Source organism: Trematomus bernacchii, unplaced genomic scaffold, assembly GCF_902827165.1.
Source record: "Trematomus bernacchii unplaced genomic scaffold, fTreBer1.1, whole genome shotgun sequence".
Classification (NCBI taxonomy): Eukaryota; Metazoa; Chordata; class Actinopteri; order Perciformes; family Nototheniidae; genus Trematomus; species Trematomus bernacchii.
In genome coordinates this window covers 23,754,989-23,781,190 of record NW_022988043.1, presented here as the reverse complement: position 1 = coordinate 23,781,190, position 26,202 = coordinate 23,754,989, and the positions used below count along the sequence as shown (strand labels likewise).

General features: G+C 40.0%; 1 protein-coding gene across 4 annotated transcripts in view; it reads right to left on the bottom strand.

Moving 5' to 3' along the window:
- Positions 1-26,202, bottom strand: part of LOC117472801 (tight junction protein ZO-2-like) — an 81,068-nt gene that overhangs the window by 42,831 nt on the left and 12,035 nt on the right. For all 4 annotated transcript variants that reach the window (XM_034118207.1, XM_034118208.1, XM_034118211.1 and 1 more), the window contains exon 2: positions 2,049-2,102. In XM_034118207.1, the coding sequence (XP_033974098.1) occupies positions 2,049-2,102 (54 nt within the window). The remainder of the gene's footprint in view (positions 1-2,048; positions 2,103-26,202) is intronic.

The window sequence follows — 26,202 nt, the reverse complement described above, 5'->3', positions numbered from 1 at the left end:
CATTTACTGTACTGAAGTACTATTTTGAGGTACTTGTGCTTTACTTGAGCAATTACATTTTTGCTACTTTGCACTTCGGTTCTGGTTCTACCCTGGTTCTACCCCACTACTATTCAGAAGTAAATACTGTGTACTTTTACTCCACGACATTTATTTAATATATTTAGTTACTTTACAGATTTGTAAAAGTCATGACAACTAGCTGCACCTTTACCAGCTTTGATAACAATTTAATGCATCAATAATTATAAAACATATCATATATTATTCTGAAATGGACCAATCTGCAGAATGACTACTTTTGGTACTTTAAGTATATTTTGACTCTAATACTTTTGTACTTTTACTTGAGTAACATTTCGATTGCAGGAGTTTTACTTGTAACAGAGTATTCCTACACTCTGGTAATTCTACTAACTGAGTAGACTATCTGAGTACTTCTTCCATCTTTGCTTGTAATTTACTTAAGAATTTCTATTTCATGCTACTTGATACCTTTACTCCACTACATGTCCTACTTTTTACACCACTTGATGTATCAGACACTCACAGACACAGTCCCTTTTAACATAATACAATTCAGGATTTGTACGTGCAATGAGTTATTGTATTTCTACTTAACTAAAGATTTAAACATCTGGAAATTGTATTATTATTAAATCATTTTTATTCGTCAAGTATTTCAATTATTTATTAAGCAGAAAACATGCTTTATCATGATATATATCATTATGGATGTATAGTATATGTTGGCCATATCTCTCAAGTCTAGATGCCAACCTTTATCTTTAATATCATCATGACTTGACGCTTGGGCAGGGAAGATAGTGACCGACCCCTCCCACCCTGGACACAAACTGTTCACCCCCCTCCCCTCTGGTAGGAGGTTGCGCTCCATCAGGAGCAAAGCCTCTCGCCACCTGAACAGTTTCTTCCCCTCTGCTACCGGCCTCTTAAAACAAGGCCCGGCCCCCCCACTGACACTTTACCTCAGCCACAACGCAGACTCTATGCATTACATTAATGCACACAATGTTCAAATATTGCTTACTGCACATATTTTATATTATAAATTATTGCATTCTATTTCGATGTAAATTACTGCTTATTTTATTGCTATCTACTATATTTTTATTTTTATTACAGTGTTCTTAATATAGTTCGCTATCCGTGTACTTTTTTAAATCTTTGTTTTTTATTTTTGCGCAATTGACACCTAGTCAAATTCCTCGTACGTGTGAACCTATCTGGCAATAAACCCGATTCTGATTCAAAAACATTGTCTTTGTATGCCAATGAGGCAGTTTGAATGTAATCGTTGGGGCTGCAGGTTGATGTATAGATAGATGGTGTTGGAAGAGATCTTGGCCTGGGCCAGTTAAAGAGTCCGGACCTCCTTCTCAACACTCATAACTTTTTAACTTATTTTGTAGCAGTAAAAGTCTAATAGGTTCAGAGCAAGTCGCTGGAGGCAGACTGAGTACGATGCACATAACTTTATTTCGTCAAAGACAGAAAACAAAGTCCGAGCAGACCCCGGGATCCTACTGCTAAACAAACGTTGTATTAGCATTTTTATAGCTAAAGCCTCCATGTCTCTCATTGGTTGACCTACAGTAGGTGAAGGACGATAAACCAACTCCCCTATTCTTTGTTGTAACTCTTTTTCGCACATGTTTCCGTGCACGTGTCCATGGCCGTGTTCCCTGATCTACATTGACCGACTCTTGACCTGGTTAGTTTTCTAGCAGGTGAGAGGAGAGTTTTTACTTTTGTCCATTTTCCCATCGTAACTTCGTACCCGATAATATAACTTCAGAGAATGAGAAGAATAGTTGACCGGAACCTTCTAAAAGGTGGCCACTCTTAATTCCACTGTTTGTGAGGCCTTGTTTTTCACCTAGTTTGCACAATATGCTCTTAGCATGAATTACCATAATGATCCCATTTTGAGTCCTTTACTACTACATTGCATAACATTATATTTCATGCAACATCTCCTACTACAACAATGGAAGCTGGAGACCAGGTGTAGTGGATGAACTCACCCGCTGCAGAGTCACGGAGTACTGCTCCCACACCATCTCCTCCATCCCCGAGCTCTGCAGGGAACACACACAGCACAGGGTTAGCCGAGCAGACAGCAGGTACACAATGCTCTGTGAATAAAGTCAATAACAGGTGCAACAAAATGATGTTCACAGAATAACTAATTCAACTGCTTTCTGAGCCACGGCACAACTCGATTATACACACAGAGATATACATTAGGCAATTCTGTGTGCAGTAAATACATATAGACCAGTGGGGCAGAGCACACACGCATTGTTATTCAGTACACCTGATTCTTTTTCCTCCTGTATCACATTTTGATTTTTAAGCGTTTCTCTCAATACTTTGTCATAACCTCTACATCTATCCTCAGAATCACAATTCCTTTATCTGTCCCGCAACTTGAAACTTACGAGAGTATAACAGCAAGAGTGCAGATTAATTAGAAAGAGTAGACTTACATATTATATAATCTTTTTTAAATACAAAAAAAAACAATAACAGAAAAGTACACCATGGTTAAAAACTAACCATGTAGCAGTAAACTACTACTAAGTAGCAGTATAGTTTGAAAAGAAATGAGCAGATACAATTATACAATTAGATTATAGTGTCTACAGATTGAAAAGTTAATCAAAAGGATACAAATAATTGAATTGCACAAATATTTTATATTTACAGGCATTAACTACGGTGTACGCTCCTGGAATGATTGTGTTTATGAACCATGCAGGGATGATGATCACACTTCATCACAGAGCCTATCATTTTGTGTACGTGAGTACGCTAACCATCTTTATTTATTTTTCCTGAAGAAGATCCACAATACATTTCATTTAGCTGCAATTTTAACCATATCGACAAAAAACAAGTGCAATAATCCAAAAAGATTGAAGTCAGAACAGCTGGAAACATGTAGACAATTTTAGTGCTGGTGTATTTCAACTGAGCTAAAACCCTTTAAATACTAAAATGTTTGTTGGTGTTTGGTTTAATGGCCGGTTGGTTTTCAGTAAGTGACAGAAGATATGTAGACTTTTTGCCGTCCTGATGTCAATTAAACGCTTGTTCCACCATTTTGAAAAAATTATACTCGGGTAGCTTTAACCCTCCTGTTACATTCAGGGTCAAATTGACCCGTTGAACGTTTGAAAATCTACGAAAAATACTTTCAAGTATTTTTTTTGTATGAAACTTCTTCTCCTTACCTTAATTAGTGCAATAAACAAGCAAAATGAAAATGGTTCATGTCATGCATTTGGAACCCCCCCCCTGCATATCTATATCACAGAGATGGTATTCGGGTCAATCTGACCCGGCAGTGCAAGTGGAGGCTAAAAGGGATCAGAAATATGCACACACACACACACACACACACACACACACACACACAGCACACACACACCACACACACACACACACACACACACCACACACACACACACACACACACACACACCACACACACACACACACACACACACACACACACACACACACACACACACACACACACACACACACACACACACACACACACACACATCCAGTGAAAGTGGAGGCTAGAAGGGGTCAGAGGGCTCAAATGGGATATACGGTATATATATCGTAATTTTCCACAGAGAGAGAGAGAGACAGACAGAGACAGACACCCCGCACCTGGCAGTGAAAGTGGAGGCTAGAAGGGGACACACTACCCCACTCGAATACACACACACGTTCTTAATTGCTGTTACAATAAAATACTTTCAATACCAATCCTTATGTTATGACTCATTTGGCTTGATTCTAAGTGAACGGGTCAATTTGACCCTGAACAGAAGAGGTGTCTCGTCTCTATTTATCAACATCAACCAATTGGAAAAAAAGTTGGAACATTTTAAAAGTAATTTAAAAAATGTTATGTTATGCAAAACTAATGTATTTTATATCAAGGTTTTTCCAATGTAAAAAAGAAAATAGAAAAATGTGTTTGAATGTATATGTTTTGTGAAAAACGAGTGACTTATTCTAATGGAACCATGATCTGTGAGAGGTGAATAACACAATTGCACTAAATATTGATTTCATTGATAGTAATAAAAGGTACAAACTATGTACAAAAGAAAATATGGATTTTGGGGCTTCTGACAATTTTTGGATAATTAAACATGCACTGGGTCAAATTGACCCACGAATATTATTGCTGTTACAAAAAACGAATATAACAGGAGGGTTGGAATATTGATATGATCAGATAGTACATTTTACACAAATAAGATAAAAGGTTGCCATGTTAAAGTCAAATTTGTGGTCAAGCCACTGACTATGTGTAATCTGCTCTAATTTTAGCGTCTGCATTATTACTCTAATCCACCGAGGGAGTGATGGAGGGCAGCTCGGCTCTGCTTCCATTTAAAAAGAATTAACCAAAAACCCTTCCCTCACACTGCTGTGATTTAAGGCAAGACACGCAACACACACATGCAACACACACCAACAAAAGCAACATACACACACACAAAAACACAAGTATTTAAGATGTTGTGAACATTCCGTGTGATCTCCATTCAGACCGGAAAAAGTCATTTTTCATACAGAAATGTCAGATGCTGCTTTCAGCCTCTCAAATGTTCTCTGTTTTAAATATCATATTAAAATGAACATTTAGGACAGATAGGACATCTTTGAGAGCTAGAAAATTATCTGTAGAATAACCGATATTGAAAATAATTGACTTATTAATACATTGAATATTGTGCCTTAAAAATGGTCAGTATAAGAATCTGGCATTCTCGCATCATTATGACGGCTCCTCAATTAAAAAACATTTAAGTCTCTTATTCAAAAAAGGCATTGAATTTGACCAGCGCTCTCCTGAAACACACACATTAGACAATCACTGTTTGCACACAAGGTTGACTTTAATTAAATGTATTATGTCTACAGATTTCACATAACTGTATTAGGTTAGTTAAAAGCAATAATATTAAGTTTAAATAAAAAATAGGTTCAATTTAACATTATTGCTTTCAACTAACCTAATACAGTTATGTAAAATGTGTTGCCATAATACATTTAATTAAAGTCAATGTTTATTTTTTTCGGTGTACATGGCCACAACACTTTTTTACTTGTGTTTAATTAACTCCATTCTATTGTACTCCAGTGAGGTTTGACATTATTAGTCTGTGCCTGTTGAACCACTGTTAACAAATAAATCCGCTCTGTGAGATGCTTTGTTAAGGATATAGGAGACAATTGTTGTCTTGGTTACAAAAACACATGTGGTTCAGTTTATGAAATGATAGTGGTTTTACACCTGAAAGACCCCCCTGTCCGCCCTGAACTTTGCTCCACTCATATTTACTGCAGCCATTAGAGGGCTTTTTCCCCTTCAGTGTAAATGACCAATGCTCACAGGTACAACCAACACAGAGCCACATGGCAATAACGTTTACCAATCAGCAGTTTGTACTTCCATTTCCATCACTCCAAACTTTTCATCTATGTATCATCTAACGGGCTTTATGAGGAACGACAAATAACAAAGCACTTAAACATGCATGGCACTGACATTGAAGTTCATCTCTTTTTCTCTTCTTCACACAAACATCTGCTGTCTTACCGCCTATCTGTCACACACACGCACACACACACACAACTCAGCAACACATCAGATGTTCATCAGCTGCCTCTGCTCAAGCAATTTCCTGGAACAATGAAAGGTCAAAAGACACGGTAGTGTATGACCTGTCGGGCAGCTTTGTGATATACGTTTTTTTTTTTATAATAGTTATTTGATTAATTTTAGAGACACATTTTTTTTCTTTTGTAGTTACTTTCTGTAAATTAAGTCAATTGCTATGCGCATTGTGCCATTTCAAATTAAGCAAACTAGTAAAGGGAGATTTTTATAGAGAGATGAGTAGCTTTACTGACAACAGTGCATGTTCTCTGTAAAATGAGCTACTCTAAATATAAAAGATCTCCAGCTCCATTGGCACATTCCAGCAGTATCTACCTTTACCCTGTTAGAAACCTTATGTCTTATACCTACTATAATACATTCAAATGAATACATACAGTTGACCCTTTAGGAGGATACAACACATCAGCACACTCTGCTCATTCATCCATCCATCCGTGCATGTCCCACCAATCTGAGCAGACAGGAGTTCCCAGCAGGTGCGTAGAGGACCACCAGGCTGCCATTCAGCTGTACAGTGTCCAGCCCCCTCAGCTGGATCCTGGGCCCCCCACCGTTGCTGCCGCCTCCCCCTTCCCTGCAGCAATCTGAGACCACAATCTTGCCCGTCTTGCACCGTTGCCATCTGGGGTAGCCGGCGCAGCAGCCCCTCGGCAGCCACTGCAGACTCATGCCTAGCAGAGGAGCCCCCCCCACAGGTGTGCCCCCCCTGCCCTGTGGCTCCTACACCCCTGACTCTCCTGGTTCATCGTCTGGCTCAGTTGGAGTGGTTCAGACGGCATCACAACCAGCTTCCCATAGGAGAAAGTGCTTAACCCCCCTGCCTCTGTGTCCTACCTCCAATCTGGATTAGCCTGCGCCGCGGCGGATTAGCCTAGCCCTGGGAGGGAGGAGAGACTAAAAATAACAGCAGACTCACAGCGCCTCTTCCACCTCCTGCTGCCGTCCTGCGGAGAGTCCTGAGCGCTCGCACCGCGCTCCTCCACTTCCTGCACAGGCCGGACGGCATGGCCAGGTAGGAGCAGGATCCACAGGTTCAAAGGGAGAGCCAGGCTGGAGTCCAACAGAGCACTGTGTCCGTCCCCCCCCTCCCTCTGTCTGTCACTGAGCTCCCCATCCTGCTGCTTTTCCTCTCCGCTCTCACTCTCTCCCTCACTTACCCAAACACTCACATTTGTTCTGCCGTACTTGTGAGGACCACGTGCGTCACTTTGTTAGAAAAGTGGTGGGGACCCTTTTTTTCAGATTTAAAAAACCACTACAGCATGAAGCACCCCCCGCAAACAGTACATACATAAAGACATACATACACAATGCTTAAAATACTTTTTTTGACAACTAGTGCAGTAACTCTGCTACACTGCTGCAAAGCGGGAGCAACAATTGCTTCACTATTCTCTATTCAATTATTCCTAATATTAAATGTGTTCTCTTGTCCAAATAAACCTTTCTCTTCTCAAAGTTTACAATTCTTTGTGCACGCTATTTTCTGAACAATTGTAACAAATGATCCTACTGTAATGCAAAGTGGTGGGGACATGTCCCCAGCATAGTATAAATGACGTGGGGACCGTATACAAACTTTACTCACTTTTTAAAGAAGCTGGATCATTATTTATTTAGCATTCCATCTACATTTATCTTATCATTGGGTTATATTCAAGGTGGTTTTGCCTCTAAATTCTGTGTTAAAAAAACATTTGTGAATATGGATTGTTTTTAAATTGTATGCACATTGATGGACCATCTATCCTATCGGCGGTAAACAGCTTGTTTTATTAATCAATTAATGCTGCCTAAAACCTGCCAGAACTAAAAACACAAGTGGTGTGAAAACAGCACTGACACATCATCACCTTTGATTGGATTTGATCAAGTTTTATCAACATCCAGCTGTTACTGAGCAACATGATTCATCAAGAGTCTTATGCTTGCGTCATTTAATAAATGTAAGCCCATTATAACTCTTCTAAAAGATTTCTAAAAGATATCTGCTGAATGCTCCACTCTGTCCACCCTCTAGTCTTCAACTAGCCCATGTGTCTGCTGTTTGCTTCTGAACAGTGGACAGTGTCTTTACAGCTTTTTCTCTGAAAATGACACACCAGAAAAGTAAAGATGTGGATGGAAGAGAAAAAGAATGAGGGGAAAGTCACTACAAAGCCAAGAGGAGCTGCAGATTCTGCTGATCATTCTGTGGAAGTTCTACACTACAAGATACTCCATAGAGTGGTGCAGGAATTAGTCCAAAAACACAGAAATGAGTAAACAATTGACCTCTTCCGGTTTCCTCGTCTTGAAGTCAATGTTATTTTTTATGTTTTTTTGGTTAGACGCGTAAAGTAATATCTGTGGTTAACAAAAGCTAAAGAGATTTTCAAGTTTTTTACTACGACAAAATAATGCATCAGTAAATACCGCACTGATGAATGTCTGAAGCAACTATGTGTCATAAAAACGTAAGTTGCTAACAAGTGTCTAAACGAGACTACTAAAAATCATCACGTCGAACATTAGTCGCCTATAGCTTAGCGTTGATGCTAGTGGAGCCTCGCAGCGGCGACACCACACTAATTGAGCGGCATAGGTGCGGCTCAGTTGAGGCTCCCTCCGCAAGATGAGGCCCCCTCCGCGAGGTGAGGCCCCAGCCACAAGGTGAGGCCCCACGCAGTCTGCGTGATCGGCCTGTAGGGAGGGACGGCCCTGTTTGTCAGCCAGGTCTGAACACACAACAGTTATTAGACCACTTACCAGAACTGTGTAGGCGTGTGTAGTCTCCGATAGAATCTTTAGGAGGACTAATTACTCCTATCATTCTTATAGGAAGTGAACATCATTAAATCCCATCAAAGGTCTAATCATCCAGAATACACCCGTGTGGGTGTTCAGAGGCTGCCATGTAACATCCTTTTTTTCCTGGCTCTCTGTGTTGACAGTTCAGTTCAGTTAGATTTGTGATTTGATATAACCAATGGTCTGCTTGTTAGTTTATTTTGTCCAGGGGCCTCGTTTATAAACGTTGCGTACGCTCAAAAGATGGCGTACGCCAGTTTCTAAGCAATCTTTGCGATTTATAAAAAACAAACTTGACGGGAAAATGTGCGGTCCTCCACGCACACTCTGACCCATGCGTACGCACTAAGCACACAAACGGGAGAGACGAAAAACTGCGACACCGTTGGCAGAAGGAAGAATGGAGAGAAATATGTGGAAATAATACCATAAATAAAATGTTACCTCTCATTTATCATATATGAAGAATTAATGTTCACACATTGATTAAAGCCAATCTTAAAATGATTGAACAAACGCCTGTTTGAGACTCCTCAGTGCACACAAAAACATAACTTGGAGAAATATATAAATACGGAAATGTTATTGATCACCCCTCGATTATGTTCTCTTGTTAAGAAATGTATTCTCATAAATGATGCGGTAAATAGAAGGACAGAATTACTTTAAACTGGCGCCGTTTTGCATTTCTATAGGTTGTAGATACGAGCATGGTTTTATATACTATCACGTTTAATCGTGTTTTATGCCGTTTACCAAGACTTTATAAGTCGCTCGTAAAACACAGGAGGTATGGAAACTAAGAACACCATATGTGGTAAATTGTACAGCTAATATAACACAACACGTTAGTTTTATTTCCTTTAACTGGTGGATATAGAGTTGCTGCGGGGGTTTTGAGACACACAGGCTGCAGTGGAGACGCTGCGCACAGCTGATCGACAGCTGGAACACAAACCACCAAATACAAAAAAATAATTCAGATCCAGTCGTCATGACTCCACTCCGGAGGGATTCCCCCATCATTTCTTACAGTTTCTCATCAAGGGGGTGTCTCCTGTCCCCGGGACAAACACACTGCCTGAGGAAGGTTATGTGTAGTTTTCTTGTCATTAACTTTTTTCGGACCACTTATTTATTTATTTTGGTGACGATCCGACCTCCATGCTGCTACTCTGGTTCAAACTGCATCCACCAAACAATATGATTTATCTCGACCTCCCCAAAATAACCAAAATCTGACACGGTGTGAAATGTCTTTTTTAGCTGTTCTGTCGTCATTTCCTGCGATCTTCTTCATGCAGTCAGTCAAAATGAATGAATGAATGGGCGTTTCTTTGACTATTTATAGGCAAATATGGGCGTTACGTGAAGCCTGCAAAAGCTGCGCCGCATTTCGAGTTGATTGTGATTTATAAAGGGATACCGGCGTAGGACGTGCGTGCGCAGTGTTTTATAAATCGGAATATTTGTGTGCGTATTTATTTGCTTTGTCCTACGTAAGCCACCTTCCCACGTGAATCCTATGCAAAGCTTTATAAATGAGGCCCCAGGGCTCTCCCTGTTAATTTCTTTATAGTTCAATATTGGAAAATAACAGCGACAACTCGACTCCTCATATGTCTCATCTAGATTTATGTTACTCTCATTTCCAGAGACAAGTATTGATAAGAAAGTAGTGATAAATAATTGCCATCACAATATTGATCAAAATCATTTTAGAAATAATCATGCAGCCCTCTAATAAGCATTTTGGACGCGTAAATATTGAGTTTACTGCTCCCCTAAAACATGTGTATCCTCCCTGGGACCACGTCAGTCTTGCAACATGTGTTTTTTTTTATGAACTTGGTAGCAAAGTATAAGTTCTCGTGGTATCTGGTCACAGACTCTGGAATGAAGAAACTGTTCCTTGATAACAAAAGAATGTTGCAACATATAAACGCCAATAAATATAAATCGGAGATAAGGCTGATAACATTGACTACACCACGTGTGCCATCTTTCCCTGAACTTAACCCAGTGTTTTAGTGCCAAAGACGGAATAAAACACTGACTGTAAATTATTTGCAAAGACATTGTGGAAATAAACTATTTTAAAAGCCCTATCACTGAATGTTTAAACTAAGTGTCAGTGAATGAAATGTTGACTTGTTTAATATCAATGTTTAGTCTATAGGGTTACAGCAGTGCTTTGGAAAATGGTCCACAGTATTAAATGAATATGAACATAGCTTGTACCCATTGGGCTTAAATGTACTGAGCGGTTCATATAGCGTGACTGATAGGAGGTGGCGAGGCGTCAAAGGGCTGTAGAGGGTGTCATGAAAATAAGTAAAAAGGTTGAAAATGATGGAAGTTAGTGGAGAAGTGAATATTCAGTGTGGCAGTTGCATGATGTTCACCCGGTGTTAGAAAATTAGCCCGCCAAAATCAGATCAGCCGAATGAAGCAGCGCTGGTGGCAAGCACGAGGGAAATCACTGATGAATCATACACACGCACACGCACGCGCACGCACACACACACACACACACACACACACACACACACACACACACACACACACACACACACACACACACACACACACACACACACACACACACACACACACACACACACACACACACACACACACACACACACACACACACACACACACACACACACACACACACACACACACACACACACACACACACACACACACACACACACACACACACACACACACACACACACACACACTTATGCAACCCTCCTACAACAACGCCCTACATTTGTTAAGGCGTCAATACATGGGCTGAAAAGCATCGATACATGCGCTCTTCTTTTTAATGCTGCTAAAATTATCTTCTGTGTTACTCTCACTGTCCTGCTCTCTCACAGCTGCTGGGACACATTATACTTTGTCCTAAAGTAGCCGATGACCATTTGGAATACACATAATGCATTTATCATTAAATTAACATGCTGTTGTAACCTGAACAAAGGCTAAGGTAGTAAAATATATGTACAACAAAATGTTGGGTCTATAAGTGGACATTGACCAGTGAGTTCCAAAAAATTGTAATATGTTCCCATCATCACGCCAAACAGCCGGTTTGATGCTGTTAAAGAGGACGTATATTAAGCTCATTTTGAGGTTCATATTTGTATGTAGTGCCTCTACTGGGACATGTCTCCATGCTTTAATGTTCAAAAAGATCTTTCTTTTTCTCATACTGCCTGTGCTGCAGCACCTCTTTTCACCCTCTGTCTGAAACCAGAACCCAGTCTGCTCTGATTGGTTAGCTGGCCGGCTCTGTTGTGATTGGTCAACCGCTTTGAGATGTGTTGGATATGTCCTGCTCCTTAGCATATCACTTACAATGTGTTGGAGCACAAGCAGGGCCGGTCCTAGACATTTTGGTGCCCTAGGCGAGATTATGATTTGGTGCCCCCCCCCCCCCCTCCAAGGAATACACAATAGAATATATAAAGAATAAATGAAAAATCTCTATAAAAGACCAATAAACTACAAAAACTGAAACGTATTGACATGTTGGTTATATACATAGAGAAGGTTTCAAATGTATTCATTATTGTATGAACATGTTTTAATTGGGGGGTGGACGTCACATCCTCTAGGGGGGTCCGGGGGTATGCGTTTTAACATTTTAAAGTAAAATGCTTCAATCTGGTGCACTTTGAGCAGAATTACTAGAGACCTGATCTAGGGGGTACAACTCTATACACCCATATGAAAAAGATCGGTTTACATTTTAATAACCAAATAAGTATGTGAACATAACCAATAACCTACCATAGCCAATAACAAATAAATGTAACGGATTTTATTTGGGTTGTTCATTTATATCTTATTTTACCAGTTAACATTTATTTATTCATGCATTTTTTTTAATATCTCCAGTTTTAAACAATATTTTGGTTTACTGTCCTATAGTATACATTGAAATGATTTCAATCCTGTTGTTATTTATCCTAATAATTATAAAGGAGTGCCTTGGAAATATGTGTTTACATAAATTGTGACCAAACCGTTTGAGACCCACTGAGATAACTTTGACTAAAGTGAACTATCTAAACCCTCAGAGTCCTTTACCTCACTGAGCTGTAGTTATCAGCCTCAATCCAACAACAATCCGCGGTACCGATTGTCGGTCTCGAAGCAAGAACCGCATACGTCAAGCTTACGTCAGAGGGCAGGGGCGGGATCAACCTGAGCAATAACAGTTTATGGCGAGTACGGCAAATGAAAGTTCTAACAAGCAGTAGCGCTGACCAAAGTGACTAGAACGCAACCACACACTTAAAAAAAAACACACACTTTATAAAGTCAGGCAACACTAACCAGGCTTCGTGTGATTCTGTTTATTTGTACCTTACTTTGACCATCCGTTCGCTGTTATTGATCATTGTGGAGAGCAGACGTTTTGTTTTGTATTATAGCAGCTATCGTATGGAATCAATACATGGGCTGCACAGGTTGTCATGTCCGACTATCACAAGTAGAATCATAATGAAAAATACGCCGGTAAAATGTGCCGGCTTATGCCACAATAGGATAGCAACAAGTAGTCAAGATAGTCAGTTTAGCTTCGGTTGCTATGCTAACATCACCCATTTTATACCAGAGAAACTTTCATAACAGCGTTGTGATGCCAAACAGCGGGCAGCACTGCAGCGGTTGGTAAATGCCGCTGAAACACATAAATAAACAATGAACCACGGCATAAAAGTACTAGGGTTGAGAAGTAGTTATTTAATTTAATCTGGCTTCGGATGATTAAAAGCAACACGATCATCGACCCGACGCCGTTGGGGAGAAAATCAGCGACGTAAACGGTGACGTCATGACGCAGCAGCGGCAGCACCAGTCGGGCTCTGGGCGGTGTGAACAAAACGGGGGCTGAAAAGAAAAACCGGTTCCGAACCAGAAAAGCTCTAACTTGTGGACTGGAGGTCGATCATGTCCCCCCTGAGCCACAGCGCCCCCCTGGAGAACACAGTGGGATATCTCCATGCCTTCACACTGATTCTTTAAAATGGATGACACATCACAGTCTGCTCTCAGGTAGGTCTATCAATGATGCATGCAGCAAAAGTGCTCACTAAGACATTAGATAAACTCTCTCTCATCCTCTCCTCTCCTGCACAGGTTCACAGTGATGTGCTCTGTATGTATGGCTCTGTAGAAGTGTGACAACACAAAGAGCATATACACAAATATAGGACACACATCAGGTAAGTTTACATCCACCACATGTGAATGATCTTTAAAATTATATCTTTGATCCGTAAAGCTTTCAGACCAGTAAATTGACTGGTACGTTTCAAACGATGTTCAGATCGTGCACTGCCTGAAGCAGTAGGGTGTGATGTGGTCTGACATGTTGGACACATACTGCATGAGACAAGTGCTGACTCGCTCTCTCCAAGCAATACATTCCACTGCCCTACTGCAGCTTTTCCATCAACCTTTAAATGTTATTTTTACATTTGCAGATAATGCATTCTGTTATGCTTAATTCTTGAAAAAAATCACAACAAAGAAATAACAAATAAAGTTAGTAAAATGAACTCTTTAATGTGTATTTTTGTCTTCTTTCAATGCATGTTATTGAAGAAATTTGCCAAATCAGTTGAGGAATAAACAAGTTTTTGCCTGTAGTCTTGCCTTAATTATCTAATAATAATTAAGCAATATGTGTATGGCTTATATAATCTCCCACTGCACATTTGGGAGGCAAACTCTGCTGATACTTTTTTATTTATGCTGAAAAAACTTCTGTTTCTGTTCAAACATTTGCGTATTTCTGTACTTAAATGTGCTATTTTGAGTGCATAAGAATGTTCAAATGCTAAGTATGGCAAAACACAATTTGAGTACGTGAATGGTTCACTCGTAACTGTCAAAAGCTTGAGTCCAGAATGGTGGACACTTTTCACACTCAAATATTGCTATCTTGAATGCGGGACTAGCGGTTGCTCAGGTAAATAAAGCTTTATACAAATAAAAGTAAAACATGTGGGTTTTTCGCCTTTTCTAATAAACATACAACTATACTGGTGTCAAAGAAAAGCAATCTCTATTGTTAGTGCGTGTGAGGGCACACGGTCATAATGCACAACAGTGTTTGTAGTGGTCGATTATCAAAGATACAATGGCGCACAGCCATCCACTACAATGCGATTTTGAGCGTTGACTCGCGTTTTAAGCATCCAAATGCCTTCCATGAATATCATGTAGTCACAGGTACATCCTGGGTTTTTTATTTATATAACTTCCTTGGATCCTTTGGCAGTCCACTGCCGGGTTAAACATTTTAAACTGCATATAATAAATAAACAAGTACAAATACCATCAGGTGTGCGGGCGCATGTGGACAAAAATGTTTTCAACCACTGTGTAGACTTCCCATTTGTGAGACTGCTGAAGCGTCATTTTAAACTCATAGACTTACGCACTATAGTCTGCTTTACGGCATGAAACCCGGTCGTAAACAAAAATAAACATACACCTTGCGCAGTCCAGAAACAAACAAAACTATTAAAAAAAACGGTATAACGAAAAACTCATGATTATCATATTCATTTAAATTAAATTCAAAGAATATGCAACTGTCTCACCAAACATACATGTTTACCATAATGATAATATGCCTAAATGGCTCTTGCAGTATTCAACATAGCAGTGTACTAAGGGAAGTATCCAAATTGAGACACAGCCCCTGACTGTTTTATCTCAAGTGGGCTGGCCACCCCAATCATGTTGCAGTTATTCTGTGTTATCTTTCTTTTTCTTTAATTACCAACCTCACCTTAACACAGTGTGTATGGGTACTGTTTATATTGTGTGGTTATTACTGACTCTCTGGGTGATGTACACTTTAAATAAAGTGGAGTTGAACTTGAGGCTGTGTTCATCCACTGTTCCGGAAATAGCTTTAATGTGATTAGCTGCTAATGAAGAGTCAGTGAGGACCTGCAGTGCGACTTTGGGGTTAACTACATGTTCACACACAGGCTCCGCTCTGGGGCACACCATGTTTAAATAACTCAGTGTTGTGGGATGAAGATAGATCTCAGCCTGCAATCCAGGCAAATGGATTTTGCCGGTGAACATTAAAATACTTCTCATGTAGCTACAGTTGTCATTTTCAGAACATGATCACTTTACTGGCATACAGTGATAAGTGAATTATCACCAAGTTTCTATGATTCATAAAATTAAAGGACAATTTATGTTAGGGTCATATTTTTCCAGAAAATCTTTCATGAAGTGAAAAATAAATAAAACGACAGCCATGCCCAAGTACCTGTTTCAAAGTCAAAAACAAATGAAGCTGCTAAAAAAGGCTAAACATATTTGACAAAGCAAGAGTCATGTCTGCGTTGCTTATAGAGTGGTGCAGTGACTTTTGTAGGCTGACGTATTGGATTTTGAAGTATTGCAGAAAATAATTGACAAACAGAAGGTTACGATTAGGGCTGAACGATTAATCGATTTTAAATCGAAATCGCGATTTGAAATGATGCAATTATCAAATCGCAAAGCCTGAGATTTTGTTTTGTTTTTTGTTTTTGTTCTTCTTGAGTGTCAGTCATCCACACCAATCAGAAGTGCTGTGCTCCACATGTACCAGTCATTGTTAACCAATCAGAAGTGGCCCATGATAGTAGGTGATAGACAGATTGATCCAATCACCTGCCAAGTATTTTTGAAATACTTTTCCAAATGGCTTTCAATGGAGCTTTCCTAGATGGTTTGGTGAAACAAAGCATCTGAGTCAGGTTAGTAATGCTCCATCACATGTTTTACATCTATTACAAGGTGAATCTTAAACTGAAGCTTGACTTTAAAGCAACCCAACGGAAGTTTCATGTAAGTTTAGTTCATTCACTCGTAGCTCGGGCTGCGGGGTGCTAGAGACGGGAGCACGTTGATACGACCTTCCTAGCCGGAGATAAGGCCGCATTTTACAATGAACTTCCGTTAGGTCGCTTAAAAACAAATATCGCAAATCGAATCGCAATCGCAATATCTGGCAGAAAAATCGCAATTAGATTATTTCCCCAAATCGTGCAGCCCTAGTTACGATACAAGTTTCTTTTCAGCAAGATAAACTCCACATAATAACACAATTTTTGTAGCGTAAATGCAATAGCCATAATCAAAAAGCTCCATTAAAGCTTATGACATAAAGCAGGGGTGGGGAACCTCCGGCCCCCGGGCCGTATACGGCCCGCGAGACCATTTGATACGGCCCTTGAGGTAATTTGTGTAACACACGCACATTTTTTTTTTTAAAGAAATCTAGACCGCAAAAGAATTAAACAAGCGATTGCCTGTTTTTCCTGGCCAAGGTCAGGGTCCTTGAACACAACACGAGCCTAACGTGTCATCACCAAGCGGCAAACTCTGGGGCAGAGCCGGGAGGCCAATAAGGAAGTGCCACAAACTGCAGTTCATCTATTGGCCGATAGGCGATGACTGCAGAAAGGATCAATTTCCATAGACCCCCATGTTAAAATGCCCAACTTTACAGCAGAAATAAACATGTTTCTGCCCCTGGATGCAATACAAATTATTCGGGATATAGTTAGATTCCACCTTCATTATTATGAATTGATGAGTGAATTGTTTTATAACGCGACCCTTTTATTTATATTAGGTCTTAATGTTTTTGCATAAATTAGGGCGTGGTCACTTTGATGGACAGGTACGTGCCTCACTGTCAGCTAACAGCAACTTGTTCACTCTGCTAGGCTACAACGTTAGCTAGTTGTAGTTACTGTACTTGATATATATATATATATATATACAGTTTAGTTTATGATTCAGCCTTGGGTAAGATTTTTATAGTCTATGGCTATGACGCCCATAATGCTAAACGGGAGCAAATGTTAAAAGGGGACCCAATTATCCCAGTGGTGGCCGCCGGAGCTAGCCCCCTGCGGCTCCGTTAGCTCCGGCCGGCGTCCCGGGGGCGGAGTCCGGCGTTATAACTGGAGATCAAGGAATGCAGCGAAACGTGGACTTGGTTCGCCTGCAGCCCGCTGTAGTATTAACTAAAGAAATTATGTTGAACAAGGCTTATTAAGCTGAACATCGCCACAATTGTTCTGCTATGTATCGGTAGCCTACTTATTTTTATTTTATTAACGTGTGAATGACAAGCATTAAGAATAACAAAAAATAGCAAATTCTCTTGCAGATTGTCTCGTTTGATTATGAATGTAACGTTTATATAGTGGAACTACACTGTTTTATCAAAACCAAAGTGCCACGCAGTAACTTGGTATGCATGTATTTCAGCAGGAAATGTGCAACGTAGATGACATTTACCAACACAGACTATATAGAAATATTTGTAAAAGTTGTTCATGCGTTATTAAGTGAATATGGCATTAAAACACCTATGCTTTTTGACTGTCACATTTTTACATTTCAGCATTGCATCACTAATTTAAGTTCTATGTTTTGCTTGTTAAGCAGTCTGTAACCCTACACACCTAACATATCACTTTTCATGTATTTTTGTATAAAGGTTTCCTTTAGCTTAGCTTCTTAGCCTGAGCTAGCTCTGGAACTTCCAGCTCAGTGGCAGCAGGTCCCGCCTCGGCTCCGCCTCGGCTCCGCCTCTTTGCCCTTATTTGGATCAGGCTGGATCAGGCGGGAGTTAGACTCTGACGTCACTGTCGAGCCGTTAGTGGCCGACTCCGCCTACTAAGGGCTTCTCGGCAACTCTGCAGAATCCTATGGGTGACGTCACGGACACTACTTCCATTTCATCACGTGGTATATGTCTCGTCTGACAGGGGTGTAGTTCTGACGGAGAGCACCAGAACGCCGCTCCAGCACTTCAAAAATTGCAGTACCCATAAGGAGCTGTACACATGCCGCAGTTTTTGTGTGGCTGTGTCTTTAGTTGTAAGCTCAGTGGCGATCTGTTCATCTGTCATACTGATCTTACAGTCAATAACTTGACTAACCCCTAACCCTAACCCTGTTAGCATCTGGTTAGCTAGCTATGCTAACGAATATAAGAAGCTTTTTCTACAACCAGTGAGGTAAAGGCACATCTTTATATGATCATTATAATTATAAAAAAATAAAAGAATAAAGGAAAAACAGGTATCAAATACTATATGACAGTAAAAGAAAGTTGTTATTAATAAACAAGAATAGAGTTTGAAAGGGGAGTGATTAGTAAAATATCCATAAAGAAAAAGAAAATCTGTTTACAGGTCTGTTTCATATGGGTGTTGAGAGATGTATCCATAGATCTCTTAATGTTGCTCTCAAAGTGCACCAGATTGATGCTTTTAACTTCAACATTTAAAAAAAATCTTCCGGGGGAGCATGCCCCCGGACCCCCCTAGAGGAGGTGAGGTCCACCCGCTACTTAAATCATGTTCACATGGATAGGAAACTAAATGCATTTGCACACATCTTGTGTCCATATCTTTCTGTTGTGGTGGTCATGCCGCACCGTGCACGTGCATGCATGCGCGAATCATGGTAAGATATCTGGATTAAGAGGTTGCTTTTTCTTTGCACACATGAAAGAAAGGCCAAATGAATGGGCTGTGATTTTAGTTTTTTTAAGCAGAGGTCAATCATTTGTACGGCCCTCGGAGGATGTTGTAAAAATTGAAATGGCCCTTGAGAGGAAAAAGGTTCCCCACCCCTGCCATAAAGGAACTACAGCAGCACGGTCACATGACTTCAAATTAGCACCGCAAAGCTAAAGGTGGCTAATGTTCGACGTGAAGATGTTTAGTAGTCTCATTTAGTCACTTTAATGACACAAAGAAGCTTCAGACGTTCACCAGTGGGGTATTTAGTGCCGTTTTTTATCTAGTGTTAATAACTTATTTTAGGTTTCTAGCCAAAACCGCATTAGAAAAACTGTTAATTAACCAAAAGAGGTAAGACGCTAACTCATTTCAAGGTTTCTTTCATTTCTGTACCACTCTTTATAAATGCTCTTTTTTTTTAAATGAGCTGTCGCAAATGAAACACAGCACTTTTTATATTGTTTCACACGTGAAATGACACTTTGGATATTAATCAAATAAAGGATTAAAAGAGCACTGTGTTAATTTACACTTTTAATGCAACTGCCTAATGACATGAATGGTTTAGCTATTTTTCTTCCATAACTCCTCAGCACCTGAGACTCTGGATTACGCTGCCTAATCCCCCATTGTTGCCTGACAAACTGGATCCACTTTTCCACTTTCCCATCAGACATTTTGACTTTGTCTCGCCCTGATTCTCCAGCTCCCCTTCATCCTTACCCTTAAAAGCTGAGAGCAACTTCTGAAATAGTCTTACCTCATGTCTTATTGAAACCCTTTCCTCCCCTTGTTGTTGTAAATATTTCAGGCATTATCTTTCCATTATGAACGAAGAACAAGGCTCCTCAGAGAGCTGCAGAGAGGACGCTAATGGGATGAGAAGAACTCCGCTTGGTGGAACAAGAGAGGGCGGCATCTTAACGTGTCCACAAACAGCAGTGAACATGTAGCGGAGGAGAGGAGAAGAGGACATTCCTGCTCGGGCTGACCCACCAACCTCGTCAACTGAAAACATCCATCCCATAGCAGAGACATAGTGAGAGTCAAGAAACACTTTACATGAGAGTGCTTCACTTCACTGGAAGCGAACCAGGTGGGGATCTGCAGAGTTTAGCTTTTGTGTTGCACAATCTTTGTTCAAACTCATACACCTGTGTCATGTAAAGGTTTCTAAGGATATATATTTACGAGTCAAATGTACAAACACAGCACAATAAAGCCGGGAAAACATGAACAACACAAACAGACCATCATTCTTTAAAATAAAACTAAACACATCTATGGGACTACTGTTGTAAATAATAACTACCATTTTGCTCCTATACACCATTAGTAACATGTTTAATGTTGACTGTCTAATGGAATTCATTAATGGATTATTCAGCTCTAGTTAGCATATGATGTGAATGGCTCTCTTATTTATAAGCCTGCCAGTCTCAGTCAAGCACTCTGTGGCACTTCAATGTTTTCTACCAAAAGCTCGCCATAAGATGCCTTTTTTATTCTTTTAAATCAAGCATTGCATATTCACAAGCAAAGCATTGCTGTTGCATTGGAGTCCCCTGCAGAGTCAAAGCGCTATGCTACAGCAAACTGTAGGGAAACAAATCACTGAATGCTAGCATGATGATGAATTCTTTCAAACTGAGTCTCAGTTAAAGTGGACCTATCATGCTATATTTGAATAATATAGTGTAGGACCATACCTATATAAGGCATATTTATACTTTTTTCTTTTCAAAATACCAAACAGATCATGCATTTTAGCCATGCCTCATTTCGCTCAATTTGACAATTTCTAGCTCTGTTTTTGCAAGGGCTGATTCAGTGAGAACAGCACCATCTACAGGCCTGGCATATGTACTACAGCGTCTCCAGCGCTTTCGAACGGCAATGGCCGTGGTTGTCTCCTCCTGATTGGTGGAGTTGGCCCAATAGCCGTAGCGCCACCGTCCTGACGTCAGGACAGTGTTCAAATCTGGATCAGTTTTTATCAGATCCGTTGCAGCCCCTTTTTTAGAGATTTGGGTATGGAGGAAAATAGAGAGGGTTGTGTTTTCTGACACTTGGCGAGTTCCCTGGAACACCGGGGACACATATTCATGTATAAAAGACGTACAAAAGTGCATTTTGCATGATAGGTCCCCTTTAATCTAAAACTGACGAAAGATAAAGAAAGTGATAAAACGTGCCGGGCCTGAGGACTGCAGCTCTTCCTCTCACATGCAAGGAATTTGCTTGGTTTTCAAATGGTGCATACACAAACACATAGCAGGGCCTTGTCAGTGACGGTAGCTGTCAGGAAGCTGTTTGTGTGTCGTCAGGTTTCGGTCCTGATGGAGCACAGCGCCCTGTCAGAGGGCTGTGACACTACTAATAAAAGGCATTACATTTTTCAAAAAGCTGTTCTGTTCCATTTCAACTGTTCAGGTGTTATAGCATTATAGCATCATCACAGCATTTTCAGGAAGATGTCAATGTCCTGGACAAATAATAGAATATTCCCGTCAAATATTTTCCGTGTTAATTATTGACCTTAAAAACAATCCATAGCGAGGCTATTTTCAGAATTACATCATTAAGGCAAGTAGGTTTCTGTTTAATTGAAAAGTAGGATATCTAAAAAGGGCCCCACATTATTCAGCTTTTTGGAGTTTTCCCTTTTTTTGTAGTATGTTCTATAGGTAATGGTCTGCAAAAAAAACTGCTTTTTGAAAATTAAAGCATGGAAACATGTCGCAGTAGAGGCACAGAATACTAATATGTCCTCCTTAAAATGTGTCAGACTTCAACAGATTTTAGTGGTCAAAAATATCAGCTAACAGAAAGGCTGGTCCCTCATTTCATTGTCTTACAAAAAGCACTAAATATGAGCGTCACTTTCTGTCCCACAGTGTGCTGAGGCAAAGGAGGAAGGAAGAGAGAACTGGCCATCGTTAAATTGAAAGTTTAATCTTCAAAGAGGAGCGGAGAGGCTGAGGCTCGGGGGATTCCCTATCAGCCGGTGCCCTTTCAGCCCACATCAGTGCAGCGAAGGGCGAGTCAGCAGCAGAGAGGAGAGGACGCTCTGGATCTGAGTCTGCATGCTGGAGAGACGAGCAACTCACACTGTAAGAAGACTGTAGGCACATGCACAATATCATCTGCATACTCAGCTCAGAGTAATGTGCAATTTCAAAAGAAATGAGATCACTTTTATTTTGTGCCGTCCCAGTCTCTTTAAGCAGCACACATAAGACCAAAGACATCAGGCTGTATCACCCAAAGCACACAGGAGACCAATCGTATTCATCATAACTGCATCCAGCCAATCATATGCCACCTCTTCTTTTCAAGACATGCTACTCCCCACTAGTGGATGTGTTGTTCACTGCAGCCACAATATGAACATACTGAAACATGCTGATACAGCTTTTCTTAGAGCTTTTTACCCAATGTACCGTCACTTACACGTTGACTTTAATTAAATGTATGATGTCAAAAACATTCACATAACTGTATTAGGTTAGTTGAAAGCAATTATATCAAGTTGAACCAAATACTCTTTATTTAAACACAGACACACATTCAGATAAACATTAATGAAAAATAACTGTAGGAACACACTCTCATTAAGGCCATAAAAGACCAAGGTCAAACACAGCCTATTGACTGGCTTCAACATGGGTTGTTTGTGTGTGTGCGTGCGTGCGTGCGTGCGTGCGTGTGTGTGTATGCTAATATGCTAGTGTGCAGTTCTGTAAACAGGGAGGAGGTCAGTATATATACATATGTAATGAGGCGTGAGAGCTTTGAGGTAGAAGAGCAGCTGCGGGCACAGAGCAGAACGGAGAACAATAGAAGCCCTCTGACATTAAAACTGAAAAAGACAGAATATGCAGTGCCCAGTGTAAACTCTGCGTGCATGTGCATGGCCTGAGCTGGCTTTGTACTTCCTGTTGAGGTTGAAGCGGCCTGACAGCTGATGTACAGGCAGCAGGTCATCGGAGCTGAGCTGCAGCAAGGTGGGCCTCAGGGCCGGGCTGCGGGGGGGAACTCGGACATTAATGAGGGGTTCACTGCACATAGCTCCATATTATTGCAGCCTTGTTGGAGATAATCTCACAGTTTGAAAAAAGTTTGAGGTCAAAAATATACGTCACTGGGGAAAATTAATTTCAATTTCATCTCTTTGGTTCTAGTCTGGTATTGGGGGGATTGAAATTCACGAATCTCGAACAATGGGATACTCAGGCTTTCTAGCACATGTGTATGTCTGTCTATCATACAGTATGTGAAGTGTTTGATTAAAACTGGATCAACCTTTTTCAGCTGCACGCACTGAGTAAATGCATTTGCTAAAAATATTCGTATTCATATTTTACGTGTGTATTTGATCTAACGTATATGAAATCAGAAAAGTAAAGTGAATTTGTTTTATGATTGATGATGTGCATTTATTTTTGAAGGATTTCTCGGGCCATCCGTGCCTTTATTCAAGTGATGTGTTAAGAGGGGGAAACAGATGGCCCCAGGCCGGATTTGAACCCCGGTCCAGTTCAGGGGGACCTAGCCTGCCAGCTCTACCAAATGAGATATAGGTTTTCTCTGTATAAATGCAGTTCCTGTAGGTAATGGATGTTGAAAATATGAAAACTTAAACTTGGGGTAGAGGGGGAAATACTAACCGAGGGTCAAACAGTACAGATACTGTATTGTATGGTCATTTTGGTGACGTGGGGGGAGGACACTGTCTGTACTGTGTTGATCCTGTTAGTACAATACTGATTGATAACATCAAGGAAATGGTATGTCCTTTTGGTGTTAAGGATGACAGGAATGATTATGTCTGATGTAACAGGTGCAGTTATCTAAGCATCTCCAAGTATGTTTTTTTGTGTGTTAAGTCTGTAAAAAAATGAAGTTAAAAGAATATGTGAAGGAGAATTCATCAGGACTTAGGGAAAGATAACTACAGTACTACGAGAATCCGACTGCACTGAGTGACGTCACGATGCGAAGGCAGATGTTCCTGATGTGCGTTTGCTGTCAGGAAACTGCAGTTTTCTGTGAAACAACTCGAGGGATAGATACTTCACCCTGTGTGTTCTGATTCTGTTTATCTGGGCTTACTAAACACGGACAACAGTGACAAATATATTACTTCATTCTGCGTGTTGATGTTTTCTTTTCTTTTTTATAAACAGCCAAATAGTGCATCAATTAAAAATGTTGCAGCCGGAATCAATTGTGGGACGACATTATCTCCTTTCATTTCGTAAAGGATGACTCAGTGTTTCCCTTTTTAAAGGAGATTATTAATGAAGTTTCAGAGCTCCTTTCCTATCTAGACATCGAACAGCTCTTAAGTAAAACTAGAAGTACCGGAGGGTATAAATACTCTGTTACAGTAAAAGTCCTGCATTCAAAATGTTCCTCAAGTAAAAGTAGAAAAGTATTATCATCAAAATATAGTGAAAGTACCAAAAGTAAAAGTAGTCATTGTGCAGATTGGTCCATTTCAGAATAATATATATGATATGTTTTATAATGATTGATCATGAAAGTGTTCTCAAAGCTGGTAAAGGTGCAGCTAGTTTGAATGACTTTGTATACTGCAGGGTAGCTTGTGGATTTACTCCAGGTGGAACTAAAGTCTGATTTAACACTTGATTAGATTTCACATCATTCATCCACATCTGTAAAGCAACTAAAGGTATTAAATACATGTAGTGGAATAAAAGTACACCATTTACCTCAGATTAATAGTGGGGTAGAAGTACAAAGTACACACAAATTGAAATACTCAAGTAACGTACAAGTATCTTAACATTGTACTTAAGTACAGTACTTGAGTACATGTACTTAGTTACTTCACATAACTGATTATGTGTTGTACTGAAGTATCATGTTTCATGAAATAGAAACGTTAGCTGCCTGTCTGAAGCTGCTCCAGCTCCTGAAGGCCTGCTTCGTGTCTGCCTGTCTTCCCTGAAAACCCGTCGTCACGGCAGCTCTGTTGCTGTGTTTATGTCCTGCGTGCACAACACACACTCCTTTACTAGGACTCACCACACCTGCATAAATTGCTGTGTGTGTCTCCTATGTAAATAAGGGACTGGTGGTGAGTCATGTTGTGGTTTCCCAGCTCATCCAGTTATTGAGCAGCAGGTGCACACACTGTACAACAGAAGTATAATACATGTGAATGTAGAAATACATACACAAATATGTATTTATTCATGTCCTTTTTGATTATCTGCTTTTATTTTATTTATTCATGCATGCATTCATTTATTGAATTTGTATTTATTTATTGAATTTTCCTCTATTTATTTATTTCACTATTTATTTCAGCATTTATTTATTTCAACATTTATTTACTATTATATTTATTACTGTATTAATAATAAGTTGAATTATACATGTATGTATACTTGTATACATTTCAATCATCATACTCTATACTGTACAGGTTGTTAACCTGGCCTTAAATTCTTTGTAGAATGAAGTTAGACAGGTTGTAGTCATATGTAGAGTTACTTCATATTAACCACCTGCATTCCCATATAAAACATGTCTAAGATTGTTTTTGTATTGGACCTCATCCACACTGCAGGTCAATGCAGATACAGATGTTTATAATAACATCTGGTGATGAGGTTTTTGGTATCCTAGCGGCATTACCAGTGGTGGGTGTTTGAGGCCAGTACTCATAGCGATATGCAACAGCAACAAAATATTTACGACATGAACAAACACTCTTTATCTCCTCACATTCACTTTAAAACTAGGAACATTAGCCTGTAAACAGTAGTTATAATACCCTGTGTACATTTGTATCAGTTATCTCCGCAGCACTGGGGTCCTGTGGAGGTCTTGAAAAGCTTTGAAATGTTTTTGTAATCAAAAAGGAGATGAATATCATGTTATTAAGGAGACAGGGACATATCAGCAGCATCTGTCAACTGATTTCCCAGCAGCCATCTCTCCCAGCTCTTCAAGTCACACTCGAAAGAGTTGTAGTAATCAAAGTCTTGTTATGTTGTGACTAAGATGTTAATCTGAGAGATGAGACACTGTAATTAGTGTGTGTGC